At 37.0% G+C, this 15,653-nt stretch overlaps 1 protein-coding gene across 1 annotated transcript in view; it reads left to right on the top strand.

Annotated features, from left to right (window-relative positions):
• Positions 1-15,653, top strand: part of TBC1D1 (TBC1 domain family member 1) — a 47,900-nt gene that overhangs the window by 16,334 nt on the left and 15,913 nt on the right. Inside the window, exons 11-13 of the mRNA XM_066548511.1 lie at positions 9,520-9,705; positions 13,487-13,648; positions 15,486-15,644. Coding sequence (XP_066404608.1) covers positions 9,520-9,705; positions 13,487-13,648; positions 15,486-15,644 — 507 coding nt within the window. The remainder of the gene's footprint in view (positions 1-9,519; positions 9,706-13,486; positions 13,649-15,485; positions 15,645-15,653) is intronic.

The following is a 15,653-nucleotide window of genomic DNA, read 5'->3' as shown; positions in this document are numbered from 1 at the left end:
TAACCAAGCATTTCCTCTGAGACATAATAGCTGCAAGATACAATCTTAACAACCTACAGCTGGGTAAGCAGAATAGTTTGGGAAACAAGTGCAGCCAAAATGGAAAACAGGATGTGCTATTAATAGGAGCAGCAATTTAAAATATTTGGCCTTTTTTCTTCATTCATTTTCTTTTTTTGTACATACTCAGTTTATGAACAGAAGAAAACTCAGTGTCAGTGTTTGGTTTTTTTAAATTATTTAAAGCAAATACTGGGTTTTTCTATTTGGACTTTTATGCATCTCCTGGAACATTTCTGGCAGTGAAGAATACTCACTTGTTATCCAGTCTCTGTAGCTTAAAGAGAGCTGCTGTACAGCTGGTCCTACATTGGACTCACCACCACAGTTAACTAAGAAACCCCTCTAGTTCCAAAGTAAAAATAACTACCTGTCATTCATTATCTTGTTTTTCTTTCATATTTTGTCTTTTTTAAGTCTTTCTAGTCTTTTCAGTTCTTAAGACTTTTAGTCTTTTAAGACTTTTTTTTAAGTCTTTATAGTCTTTTAGTCTTTTAATAAGTCTTTTTAGACTTATTTTCTTTAATTTCTACAAACAGCTGATATATCACCAAAAGATCCATTTCAGCCAAACTGGACAGAGGGCAAAGAAGGTTTTAAAGATAACATACTTTGTCATGTTCTGCAAAAGTAAGCATGAAGGGAGGGAAATAGGGGAACATCTGTGATTTATGGGTTTCCCTTTATAGACACAGACTCCACTGACGAGTTTCTTCCTTGAGGTGCCATGGTCAACACCCTGCTACAGAGTAATCTGCAGGAGAGGAGTAAGGAAAGAATCTGGCAAAGGGGATGTGTTTAAAAGCTAGTAAGTCTCTCAGCCAAGAGACCCAGATCTCTGTATCTCAGAGATGATACAGTTTTTCAAGTTTAACCTAGGCTGCCTTACTAAACTTTGTGTTAAATGTGAAATCCACCAGGGTGCCTGAACCGTGCATTGCTTTGACCACATGTGGGCAGGCGTTGTCAACAAAATGAAATTGCTCTGTGTCTGTAATTTCTCTGGGTTGTAATGAGTAAATTGCACATAAGAATGTGTAAGTTGTCACAAGAACTAGAGACAGCTTTAAGCTTTATATTCACAGAAAAACCTAGTCTCTGACATTTGTGGTTTTGTTTGTATAGACAGGTGGTGAGCTGAATCTCTAAGTGCATCATGTTCGTTGCAGCTCTCTGTGTGGTTAACACAGCAGGATATGAAGGTGTACTTACTAAAAGTTAAAAAAAAAGAAACCCCAGAGAACTGGTACATAGCTTTTGCTGAAATTTTGATCTTACACTTTCGAGGTACTGAACTTGATAAAAGTCTCATATCCTGAGTTTCCACTTGAAACTTGAACAGCTTAAATAGCACTGAGTCCCACTGCCTTGCACTTCTGAATTCTTTAATTCTTTAGGAAGTGCTCCTAAATAGTTTGAGCTAAAACTTCATCTTCTGTAGCTCAGGTGGAACAAAATGGTTGCTGGCTGTGCTTTGGGGGTTGCATCACAAATTACCAGGCAGAGAGCACAGTTTGTTTTGCAGTCACCATGATTTAAAAGGAAGGATTTACTATACATGAAGGAGAGTATTCTGTCCTAAATCAGTAGAAGAAAAATGCTGCAGATAGATATGCTACAAAGATGGGGTTTTTTGCCAGTTGAGATTCCTGCCTTGCCTGATGATTGGACTAAAGTAGCCATGCTAAATGAGGTAAGCACTCTGAGACAATACAAAGCCTTATAGAGAAACCATTACTTTTGGTTGTTGTGGGAACAAAGCCCCACATACACACCCTTTTCCAGCCACTTCCTGCTTGTTGGTGCTGCCACTTTCCCCTTCCCATAGTATTTTTCCCTGCTTCTGTACATAATTTTACAATTAAGCACATCAGAGAACTATTGTCACTATAGGACACGAAAGAACACAAGCTCACACCGCTGTTCTCAAGGTGAAGAAAAAAGGGCAGTTTATTTTCTGACTCTAACATTTACAGTTTTCTAAAAGTGACAGTGGATTGGAGGGTGACAGTGACACCTCTCCAATGACACTGGTCACACCAACAGTCTATCAACTCTCTCTTCTTCTATAAAAGAATGCAAAACAATGAGTTATTTACAGAAAGTGTGTGAGAAAGTTCACTATAAGAATGTCAACATCAGAAAGCTTAGAAAATCTTAAAAAACCAAGGTGACAAACTATTATGCAATCAGGCTGCCTGACTGGCGAGCCTGAAGATGAAGCTGATGTCCAGTTTGAAGACCTAAAAAAGATTTTCTACATGGGTGAAAAGATTTTTAGGACTTCTAATACTTCACAGCTGGTAGCTGGAGGATGAAGTGCTGACTGATGCCAGTTCCACTGTAGCAAGCTGCAGTTCAAATGCTCCAACCTCAGCTCCTGCTGTTAGCAGCTTCCCCTGAACAGTTGTGATCCTTCGAGTGCTGTGGAGCACCAGGGGGCAGCGTTCTCTCACTGGCACCTTCTGACACAGTGTCTCATCCTCGGAATTCTGCTTCTGTTGTTTATTTCTGGGAGTGTAATGAGTGTTGAATCCTGCAAAGTGGAGAGATGGAAAAAGGGAAGCAGAATCTCCTTACCAAATGGATCACACTTTGATCTGTTTCAATACTACATTTATTTTGAAAGGATTTTTTTTTATTCTTTTTCTAAAGCTCTGTCTCTCCTACTCATGGTCTTAAACATTCTATGTAATAAATGTGTTCCTAAATTATTTGATTTTTACCTTTTTACCTCCCCACCCTACTTGCAAGCAGATGTTTCTACTTCTGTAGCATCACTCAAGAGCCACATTTTTTTGGCTATGCAAGTGGTCCAGGACTTTTTAGTTCTCTGTTCACCCTTAAAAAGGTGAAGAGAGCAACAACTCAGTAATCGTTTTAAACCAGATGAGGTATGAACACACTCAAAGGCCCTAATTTTCAGTTGGGTCAGTTTTCTGGTCCCACTCACAGTATTACACAAGCACTAGAGCAGGCAGGGACAGGTGTCTGGAAGGTGAGGGTAGGTGCCCTTACTCTGCTCAGGAGCAGGACATCCTTAAATCTGTGTAGACTTCACTTTGCACTGCAGTGCAGCAAGGTATTAACTTACATGTATTCAGCATCTACAAATCTCTGTGCAGTGGACAGTTTTAACTACTGTTTTCACATATTGACTGTTCAGAATTGGTCATAGTAGGAGAACAGTTTTGCAGATTGTCAGAAACTCCCAGCACAGTCAAGTAAATTGCTGGATTTAAGGGAGATGTGAATAGTTTTTGAAGGAAATAGTGGGAAAGTAGTGGTGCTTGTTGGAGCTTTCTTGGTGAGGGAGGTGTGTTGGAAGTAGACAAGAAGATTTTTGTAACAGCTATGTCAGTTTTAGGTTGGAGAATGGGTGATTTGTTTTAATGTGAGCAATGTGTAATGAAGTTACCTGTTGAATAGTGAAAGAAGTTGAAATTCAGAGCAATGAGATGCTTGTACCACTTAGCAGTAGTCAGCAAATAAATTCAGATAAAAAATTAACTACATTTCATTTTAGACCTTGAGTTGCAGAAAAAAATGGTATAGAAAGCACAAGTATTTCTGTACAGGAAAATGAACTTGATTCATTAATTAAAATTAATTTGGTTTCAGCCTCTGTCAGATAGAGGTGTCAATCTGTTAAATCCTATATGCTGAAGAAAAGTTTGAATTTGAAGAACTGTTATTCTTTAAACCAGCTGTAGTTAACACCTACCTATCTATTTATGTGTTTTGTGGTGTGGGCTGTATCTCTTCATTATTTAAGCGAATTTTTTAAAAATCATTCTGTAATAGCATTGCAAATACTATAAGCTGTTGCTTTAGCATTCTGCGCTTAAGAGTGTTATGGGGTGTGAACTATTTGTAATGTGTTTGCCAATACTGTTTTAGCAGCACAGTTATTATTAATTAAAACCAGTTGGTTATAATTGATTACTCAGTTCTGCTCCTCTCAGAGCAAATATGTGCTCGATCTTGATTTGCAGCACAGAAGTTTGGCTACAGCCAGTAAGTACATGATTCATGTTTGGTGGCTTCTGTGCCTGTTGAAATATCAGGGCATTCCTTTCTCAGGGATTGATAATATTAGCAAATGAGATTAATTTGGAGGTAGTGAGTACTTTTTAAAGTCTTGGCTTTAAAAGAGGAGCAAAGACCAAAGGATCTTTCAGAGCTGATTTTAATCATCACTGTTGAAATACAGTTTTTCAAGAATTCCTCATTCAGCCACTGCTTTAAGTTGTATGTCAGATTAGAAGAGCTTGTTGCTTCTTGTGATTCTGTATCTGAAGCTTTCTGATTACAGAAGGCTCCTGGTCATTTTACCACATCTGGTTATGAAGTTAAATATTGCCAGCGACTGTGTAAAATAATAGGAATATTATGTTTGTGTAATATAATAGGAATGGAAAATCTGAAAAGAACTAAGAATGTTGTTGATGTCTTTTCTTTTGGCAATTGAATCTTAAATGACTTTGAAATTTTCATTTGTTTGCCAAGCTAAATTTTGTAAAGTTTAAAATGCAACAAAGAAAAATAACATAACGTAGTAAATAAAAGGCTTAATGGATTCTTCTTTCCAGATTCTCACCATATGTTATCTGACTTTTTAACCCCAGAGAGTGGATGTGACTGGTAAACACTGCATGTAGAGAGCCATATGTAAACAGTTCTGTAGTGAGGTTGGTGGTATTGCATTATTATTGAGCCTCCTCCCTATCAGCCCTTCCTTTCTACTTGAAGCGTTGGAGTTTCTAATCAAAGATGAATCTTGTCTTGGTTTTGACAGTTGAGCTTGGTTAGACTAAGTGATTCTGAAAGAATGTTTTTTTAAATTTAGGCTTTTAGGTTGGTTTGTCACTCAAACCTTGTTTAATACTAAGGTGGATTGATTAGGAAAATATTTGATAAACTAATTTTTTCTTAGTGATTTACAAATGAAATATCCCTGTTCATATAATTTCTGATCAAATATTGTCTGTTTTAATTACTACTGAGGTCATTCACCATCTTTCCATGTACAGACTTTCTTTAGTGCAGGCTCTGGTAGTAATATGTCATGATACTTCCTTCTTAATCTTTTGTTCTTTGTGTCATCTTTCCATTTAAAAGTTTTGTGTAATGTGTTTGTTGAACCTTTTGGAGCACAGGGATACTCTTCACTTTAGGGTTGAAGCACTGCCATGTGAAGTGAACAGCTGAATATAAATAAATAGTTGAGCTATACAAATTCCATCTCAGTCCACTGTTCCTACTGGCCTTGTCCTTTGTTGGGTATTGTAAGTAGTGGAAGCATAAGAAGAATGCTTTTGAGGTATGTATGGATGTGCTAGAATATTTGAGCAACATTTCCATCTGGTTCATGAGAACTGTCATCTGAAATTCAGTATCTTGAAGAAGTTCTCACAAGACCAGGAAAGATGATGGTTTTCCCAGTGAAGTGCAGTTTCTCAGGGAATCCTTGGGTTTGACCCACAGACTTGTAAAATTCCATTGTGCAGAAGAACAGTTCTGAAGTGTAGTCCAAGTATGAACCTCAAATGGAGAATTACCATAAAATTACCATTGATCAAATAGACTAATAGTTATCAAGTCACCTTGCCAAATCCTGAACCTTAGAGAGCAGAAGTGCTATGGGCTTGTAGGAGTAGTTTGTATGGAGGTAGAATTTTATGTGGAAGCAAAGGAAGCAATGTATTTGTAAGGGGTTAGGGTCGGGTCAAACGTGGAATAGGAGTCAACAAAAGCTGACTAAGTTGGCAAATGAATAGGGAAGCAGTCTTTCAGTGTGTGCTGAAGCATTCAGTTCCTGCTTAAGTGCACCTCCTAATCTCATAAAAGTTCTGAAGGGTGCACATTACTTGGATGTTAACACATGGCAGTTTGGCTCAGTGGAATGTGAGCTCCCAGTTAGATGCAGTTGACTTGCTGTTCTGTTTATCTTTGCTTTCTCTGCTACCCTCCAGATCCCCAACACAATACTCAGTTCCTTGTCACAGTATTTCTGCTCTTGTCTGTTCTGCATCTGGAAGCTGGGTGGTATGTCTCTCTATCACCTTGTATGTTCAGGGATGTGGGTTAGTGCTGACTTACCAAATGTCTGGTTTTTATTTTGCTTTGAGGGATTACCTTCACCTTCCACCTTCTTCCCTCTCTTATCAGCCAAACAGCTGATTCAACTCTGCAGACTTCTGACAGGCCCCCTGAGCAGTTAAACAGGTTCATTTTGCTTTCTGTAAATCTTGCCAGCGTGCGGACAGGAAGAAAGGCAGCTTTTGAATGTCTTGCATTTTATCAGAGTAGACTTTAGACTTTCTGTTAAATGTCCACAAGTGATAAGAAGCAAAAGAAAAACTAGAAAAGGAGCTGCTGCTTGGAAGGCAAAATCAATCCTAGGATTCTTCACAGAAGCATTAGAGGTAGAGTTGATAATCATAATTGTTTAGCTTATAGAATTTTGTAGCCTTTTGGCTGTCTTTTATAGCCTTAAGCATTATTTCTTTTAATGAATTCTGATTTTATCAGATTAGTCAGCACCAAATGGGAAATTTTCAGCCTAAATGGAAGCAGGACTGTGGTCTTCAGTAATTCATGCTTTGCAGCAGTTCAGGTGTTGCCACAGTTTGACCACTGGCAAACGACAAGTGAGTTATATCTCTGATAAACTCGTGAATTTGGTACTTGAAGACCAATCCCTGAAATTTGTCCTGAGGAAGTGGGATGTGTACATTAAAGACAGGAAGATTCTAGATGTTGAATGTGTTTTTTCTTGCTTTAGGAATGCAATGTGTTTAATTAGTTTCCTTCCATGTGTTTTGCCAGCCTGGGTTTTTTTGGTTTAGGGTTTTTTAGCAAGTAGGTAGCCATAAACTTTATCTGGACATAGTCTGTTTTCTAACATATTAGTGCATATATGCAAACATAAAATCAGAATACACATCTGATGCTAAAAGAGATACATAAACCACTGGGAGGATGTGTAGAAGAGACTTGCTTCACCAAGATGTGCCTGCATTCCATATTGGCTGCTTTGAGAATGGAACATGAATGTAAGATGTGAATAGACCACAGACACTGTACAGTAAGATAAGGGGTTTCCTATCTAGATCAGTTTTACTTTTTTGCCTTGGTGTATGGTGAGCACTTCTGTTGATTCCTCTCTCTTATAGTGTCATTATTGTATGCAGCCTTAGAGGAAATTAACAACTTCCCTTGAAGATTATCTTTTTATTTCTTTATTATTTTATTCCAAAAAAGTAAGTGAATTCTACCAGCATTATCCTTAAGAGCATTTCCCTTTAAATATTTCTTAATATGCACTAAGAAAAATTGGGATCAAAGCTACTACATTTAGAAATTTTGCATAAAAATGTACAGAACATTGTTGACAGTATAGCATGTGCATCAAAACCTACAATTGCATCAAAACCAGCATTCAAATAAGAATAATTTTACTTTCATGGTCAATACAAGTTGAAAGTTACTGAGTGTGTGTATCTTCTCTGTGTGCTGGCATTTGCCTGTAGCTCTTTCATAATTGCAGATCTTAGCCCATTAAAGTCTTTCCATTTACCTGTAAAGAAAAAAGGTTAATGTTTCCCAGTTTCTTTTAATGAATATAATAGTCTATTCATTCTATTGATAGTTTTCATAACCAGCTGTATTTCTGAGTGCATCTGTCAGTTTTCCTATTTTCTTTGCAAAAATGGTGATTGCCATTAAAGTGTCAAATATTTGACCTTTGCCTAATTCTCATTCCCATGATGTTCATTGTTCTTTGAAATGCTGTAGATATCGTATGTGTGGGTATCCACATCTAGACCCAGAGTGCAAGATTGTAAAGGTTTAAATTGTTCTGCTAGCTGAAAATGTTGCACTCTTTTTTATATGTGTATTTTAGCCCCAGACTTTGTGGTGGCAAGGAAATAAATGTTGCATAAGGAAACGGGTGGTATTCGGAGCCACTCTACTTCTGTCTGACTCTTTGAGAGGACAAGACTGACAGTGGCAAGACTTAGAAAAGCAGAAGTGAGCAGCTGTGAACATTTCCATTCTTAGTCATTTGAGCTCATTTGTGCAAGTGCCTTAGAACAAACAAGGAAAGAATAGCTGCATATGAGCTGCATGAGTCAAAACAGAGTGACAGTCTGGGCAAGACTTAAAGGGGGGAAAACCTTCCTATTGTGTTAGTTTTGAAGAGATGAGATGATGTGTGTGTTTAATTCAAAATCTTTACCACCATGCTAGGCAGTGATAAAGACGTGGAGCACGGAGCTGCCATCAGAATAATTGCTTCAGGAATGCTCCTTCTGCAGGAGCTGTTTGCAGTAGCACACAGACGTGTACTTGTCCGTGGCTGACGAGGCTGTGAATGGATTTTGTGGCACTAACTTTAAAGCACTGTCTTGCATGTATAGCTCAGGGAGCCATTTCATAGCCATTCTGGTTGGGTGAAGAAGTGCTGTTGCTATGGCCTTCTGTTTGAGATTTGTTATGAAGAGATAGGTTGTTTTGACCATTCATTTTAAAGTTGGTGAGTAGAGTAATTTTTCTCCTAGATACAAATTGTGTCAAAGACTACTGAGCCTCCAGAGAAGCTGTATAGAACTATAAAATTAAGTGATACTGCAGCAGGTATTAAGAAAGTATAACAGCTTGTGCTTCTTACATTGATTACTTATGTAAAACAATGTTATATACCCTTTTCCTAAAAATAAATGATTTTTCAATTTGCCTGAGATTTATTTAATGTTCACTTTCTTTTGTTTTCAGTCTTAGAATTGCTTTGCATGCTTGACAAAATAATATATTTTGTGGTAGGCCATCTGAAGCCAAAAGAAAAGTGCAGAAGATTATGATATGGTTAATGAAATGAGAAGTGAAAACAAGCATGTCTTAAGTGCCTGTCTCTCTTTCCACCTATTTACTTTAAGAACTGGTAATCATCCCATTGTATGGCCTTAGGCGGTGGTGTGTTTGTGCAGCTAAGGGTGTGTGTTTTCTTTGTTAAACATGCTTTAGAGATTATTCTTCAAATTATGTGGGTGTTATATTTGATTTTATCTGCTATTTGAGTCATGCCACGTTTCAGCTGTAGGTTATGTTTTTGTAATTTCTCAAACTTGCCTTTTCCTTTTAGTTCTCTGCAGGTAAAGTTCTAATTAGCGAGATGTGATCTTGGCGTGTGGTACAATGTTTTTACCAGGTTATAGAAAAAAAAATTCTAGGCTTTAGCCTGTATGATTCTTATTCTTAAGCAGCTTTTAAGTCTGTTTGAAGCTGTCATTTGGGAAACCTTGCTTGGTATTGCTACCTCTTATCTATCTATCTAGATATAGATGGATACATGAGTTAGTGTGTGTATCTATAGATGTATCTGTATATGTGCAAACTGTCCATTCACCTGTTCAAGACATCCAAGTAGTTAACAACAGCTTCTCTTTTTCAAAGATTACTGTGAATTGGGAGATCTCCCACCCAGATCCCCATTGGAACCAGTGTGTGAGGATGGCCCCTTTGGACCGGTGAAAGAAGAAAGGAAGAGGACACCCCATGAGCTTCGGGAGCTGTGGAAGAAAGCCATTATTCAGCAGATACTGCTCCTCAGAATGGAGAAAGAAAACCAGAAGTTACAAGGTTGGTGAAGTTCTTGAGTACTACACCCTACTGCAATATAAATTCACCTTTCAGTTTTTTCTGTGGCCTTGGTAGTGGACTGCACCAAGCCTTAATGAAACATTCTAGGAACCCACAGGTAAATCAGATTAGCAATATCTCCCTCAGCACTCATTAGTGTAGGTCACAATGTATGATAATTTTTTATTGCTTCACTGACCGCACTTCACCTTTTATTTGTTTACTTGATCTGAAGGGACACTCTCTTTACCATGGCTGGGGTTTTTTAGGCTGGTGTCTAGAAGCCCTCACAAAGAATTCAACATGATCAGTATCATGAACTGAATTCTTTTCTACATTCCCATCCACAGGTCCTTGTCTAAGTATTGGTCATTGCAACATTGTGTTTAGCTAGTCTTGAAGTTCAAAGGAAGAAGTTCTTAAAGAGGCTGTTGTGGACATGAAACTATGGATTCCTGCAGTAGTACCCATACTGTGCAGGCAAGGTTTCTGCAGTGGTAATGACTTAGATCAGTTCAAAGGGACTTAAGAAACTGTAATTTTCAGTTGTTCTTAACCACAATTTTTCTGTGAATGACTTAGCTGCAACAAATCCATTTTGGTGGCAGTTTTTACACTTAAAGAACAGGTGTATGCAGAATCACAAGTGATTGCCTTTGAGAGCTGCTCCTTTGAAAATATGAATGATGAGGACAGAAATTTTTATCTGGGTGATTTTAGATGTTCAGGAAGGGAGTAGGCACCTGATCCTTCAAAAGGGGCGGCACCTGGCATAAAAATGGCAATATTTCTTTTTCTTTCTCAACTTGAGAAGGACAGACTTCCAAGAAGTGTCTAGAAAGAGGGCCCAGCTGTATGAAAAGTTCAGTACACCAAACATGAAATCCTTCTTTAAACTCAGGCTAAGACACATGGCTGGAAAGACAGAACACCTCTTGGATATTGGATATGGGCTGCCAAAGCACTCAACCCACCTTTAGGCTGTTTGGTCCTAGCAGTGTAGCTCTCCTGTTTCAACCCTATTTGAAGAACACCTGACACCTAAGTTTCCTAAGAACCCCACAGGTGGCAAACATGTTCCCAGCAATGTACTAGCTAATCCAGTAAAATAAAATATGGCAATGGATACTGGATATACAGCGTCCTTGGCCAGAGGCTGAAGCCATCTGGAGAAGAGGTGCTAAGAGAAATTATTTATACAATCTCTTCAAGCTTAGAACTGTGCTGTTGTAAATGAGCTTCTGTAACTTTTTTATGGTATTTGGAAATAAATTTTCTCTGTTTTGTGTATTTATACTCCTGATTTTTAAAATATCTCTTGTATTCAAATTATCTGAATTTACAGCCTGCAGTCAAATTTTTGGCAAGTGCAGGTCATTAATATCCATACACATTTTCGCAAGTTTAACTGGATGCTCCAATTTTGTCTGCCCAAAACAAAAAATTGGAAAACCGTCACACATGTGTTAAGATGAACGTGTCTGAAAAGCCAGTTAATGAATGAATGAGGTTGGCAGAACTGAAGGCCCAGCTGTGCTGTGTGCCCTGTGGGGTGAGGAAGGTGTCCTAGGTAGCTGCTGCATGAAGAGCTCAGATGGTGAGACAATAGTTGGAAACAGCAGAGGACTGTGCTGCAGTGAGCACAGCATCTTTACTAGTAGTGCTTATGTGTGATATTGGGAATTGGGTAGTGTCAGTATCTAAATAAGCTTGTTGATAAAGGCATATTCTCACCTCAGCCCTCACAAGTCACATTTTTGCACATAGCATAAGAAGACAGAATAAAGCAGGAGAGTCTGAAAAGTTGCCAAGAACCAGAAAACATTTATTTGCAGAAGATGAAACATTAAAAGATTTCTAAAGATTTTTTTCCCTATAACCTGAAATTTAAATGCGTTTTTTTGTTATATTCATACAATACCATCTGTGTTTTAAGGTTTTTAATATTCTGATTTATAAATGTGTTGGTTTTTACCTGACAAAAATATGAAGAAGTTGACAAATAGTTTCGAAAGACTGAATTACTTTCAGTGTGAACACATGGCTATAATAAAACTGAGTGGATGCATTTCATGTATTTGTAGTTAATTACTGAATTAAAAATTAAATATCCTGAGTCCAAATCTTGCAAACACTTAGGTAACCTCACAAATCACATGAATAACCTCATTGAGTGAAGTCATTCACGTGTGAAAGCAACTACAGGATAAGCAGGTACCCTTCCCAGATATAAACAGTTCTTTTCTTTTCAGTTTTCAAAATCATAGATGCTTGTGTAATCAGTGGGAGTACAGGACCAGATAACCCTTTGTGACTTTAGAATTCAATTATCTAAAAAACCTGAATTGCAGATACAGATCTCAGAACAAGTTAAGTTTAGTGTGTTGATAGTGAGTTTAGTGTCGTTTGCAATGTAAATGTCAGGCAATCTTTAAGTGTTTACTAAATTTATATAAAGGAGTTGAAAATACAAATAATGGAGAGTTAAATTATCAAAAGATAATATAATAACATTTTAACATAGATTGTCTCAAGACTGAAATGAATAGGAGTGATTCTATTAATTCATACTGTGAAGTCCTCAAAAGTAGCAGCAGGCTTATGATATATGGCAGAATGTCCTCAAAATAAGAGTATCTTGTTACCATTACAGTAATGCATCATCACAACAAAGAAGTACTGTAAATACATCAAGACAAATTAATTAAAAAAGTGACCATTAAAATGGTCACTTCATGATACACTATTTCATAAACATAGTTTCAAATCATGTTATTTGTAAGAGAACTACCTTTTAATTTTTGTTTAATCCTATAGAAAGAACCTTTCCAGACTTTTACGTATTTTGAACTTTTGCTCTACTTCATTTTTTGTAAGTAGAGAGCTGCTTATGTCCTGGAACTAGGTGCATTGAGTACTCAGCCACATTACAGCCTAGTTAAAAATTTGAAACCTTTTTTGTTAATTTCTCCATAAATTTCCCACTGTTTGTCTCTCCTCAGTGCTGTCTTTGTAACTCATCTTGGTCTCCTTATAGCATTTTCTTTCATCATTTCATCCTTTTAGAAATAGATGACTGACATATCTGTATCTCATATGAACTACACCTTTTTTTCTCCTATTTTTTTGGTTTTATTACCTGCACAGATCCATCCACTGTCACAAAACATGCTTTATTATTTAGTTTACATGATTAATATTATAAAATCCTGTTTTCCAGGCACATGATAGTACTAAAATGCCCCCACAGGAAAAAAACGTGAAAACTTTACCAAGACTCCCTTTGAAATTCTCGCTCTCCTTCTAAACTTTGGAATTACACTCTGCTACAGAATCATTTTCATTTCTGCCATGCTTTTTTGATGCTTTCCCAGCTATTTTTTTTTACTTAGATACTACTATTACGGGCTGTATGCATAACAAATAGATGACTGAATTGGATTTATGTTTTCATTTGCTGAAAGTCTTCTGCACTGAAGAGCTGGGAAAATGAAAATTCCTGTTTTGAAAATCATATGTTTATTTCATTAGTCATCATCTCTCATGATTCTTCATATTTAGGAGTTGATTAGAAGTAGGGAATTCAATTTAACTGGCCAAACACAATTTATATTGCACATAATATGTTTCAAAAACCAAACAAACTGATCCAACCCCAGAATCATGGAATTATAGATATTAAATGTTTCAAGTAGTAGCACAAGACAGTTGTAAGTTAAATGAATCCATTTTACAAATAGTAAACAATATTAACTGCTACATTCATTATATCACTTTTTAGCATCTGAAAACAATTTGCAGAACAGACGCCTGAAACTTGACTATGAAGAAATCACACCATGCTTAAAAGATGTAACTTTGATTTGGGAAAAAATGTTGAGTACACCTGGAAGGTCAAAGATTAAATTTGATGTGGAAAAAATACACTCTGCTGTTGGACAAGGTAAACTGTTTTTTGAGTTGTTGAAATGCATGTAAATTGTATCTGAATAGAGTGGCCACTTAACCACTCCTTATAACCATATTCTCTCTAGTGCTGTTCCTCAGGCTGCTGACTAAACAAGTAAAAAGTTTTGGTACCATCATGGTTATGCAAATGCAAGTACCAGGCCCTTTCAGTGGTTGCTGCAGTTGTATCACTGGAGCTACAACATACATTTTTGAATAACATCTGCCCTTATACTACCTCAATACATTACAGTTTTTGCAATCTAATTTTATAAATTAAAAGTTACAATTAAAGAAAAAAAAGCCTGGATAATGCCAATAAATGACTGTGTGAATAACTGAAGAAGCCCTCTGCACTGTTTTCTGGAAATTCTCTATTCCAGGCTGTGTACTATGTCTGTGCACAAACAGTAGACATAGTATCTCTGCAGAACTGTCTTTTCTCTGAGGTCAGGAACTTTCTCTGAGTTCAGGAACTTTGTCCTTGCAAGCACCACTTACAGTCTTCCTCACAATTGCAGGGCTCACCAACCACCCTTATCTCCACTGCAGCAGAAGTAATACAACCTAAAGATGTTTTTTAAATGTTCTAAGAAATTGGGCTGTTACTCAATGTTGCATTTGCCATGGTTGGACCCAAAGGCCTTAAGCTGAGTGCTATGTGGACTAATGGTGAAGACAGGTACTCCAAGGAGCTTTTTATAGTTCTTTACAAAGCTTTCCAACATATAAAGGAAGTACTGAGATTTAACCACTATCAGAAGTTTAATATTTTAAATATTGCACCTGGCTATGTGCAGTTATACAAGCTGTTTCTGGTAAACCAAATTGCCCATTTAAAATAACTGGGTAATTCTAGATTTTTAACAATCAAATCCTAATGTGGTTTGTTATCTTTCCATGTAACTTGTATGCTTGAAGTAAATCTTGATTTCTCCTATTGTTATTGTCCTCCATATGTTACAAATATACCAAAAGACAAAACAGTCCTAAAAACTTCTGTAAGTTACTTCAAACTGTAGTGTCTGGTTCCAGTACATTATGGATTAGACAGAACACTTCCCCAAGTGAAAGTGCATTGATTGCTTGTGTACCTGATTTAAGAGTGAGTGATAATCTTGTGCTGAATTAATTTTACTCTCAGAGCTTTACATACCATTTAAAAATGAAAGCTGTCATTATTTATGTGAAATAGTTAAGTAACATCTGCTGTTTTTACAGAGAATAAATTCAAACTTTAAAACATTTTTATGTGTACCAGTCATTAAGCAAGCCAATAGCAAAACTAGGAATGCAGTATTTGCTATCTGATTATCTGCCTTGTGTTGTAGTCTCTAGATCACGTCTCATTTGTACCTATTTATATTTTTGATATGTGTGCACTCTACCTTTCTAAAACCTACTCATAACATCAGAGTCCATGCTATATTTGTGAAAAGTGTGTATTAGTTCTATTGCAGTTCTAGTTCTAAAGTACTTTATTGTGTACTTTACACAGAAAAATTTGAGATAAGCATATTCAGAGAGAAGTATTACAGTTCTTGATGCCTCTTCTAGTGCTTCTCAGACTGGATGTAAGCATTAACCCTAGGCAGTTCATAGTATTTCTCTCTGCTTTAAATCACTCCTGTTAAGGTGCTGGTGTCTTTTATTGGTTGAGGAACTAAAAGCACTGTAGTTCCATCTACTTCTATGGTCCACTGGAGGTAGCCAATAGGGATCTGCCTGACTGTATGTAGCAAATAGGCATCTTCATTTCCTCAATCCTCTTAACTATAGCAGAAGCCTCAGTAGGAGTACAAATTACTGATTTAATTGCTTTCTCTGCTCAGGAGTACCACGTCACCACCGTGGGGAGATCTGGAAGTTTCTAGCTGAGCAATACCATCTTAAACATCAGTTTCCAAGTAAACAACAACCAAAGGACACACCTTATAAAGAACTCCTAAAACAACTAACTTCCCAACAGCATGCAATTCTTATTGACCTAGGTAAGTACA

This window comes from Molothrus aeneus, chromosome 4, assembly GCF_037042795.1.
Source record: "Molothrus aeneus isolate 106 chromosome 4, BPBGC_Maene_1.0, whole genome shotgun sequence".
In the NCBI taxonomy this organism is placed as follows: Eukaryota; Metazoa; Chordata; class Aves; order Passeriformes; family Icteridae; genus Molothrus; species Molothrus aeneus.
This window is presented reverse-complemented; position numbering and strand designations above follow the sequence as displayed.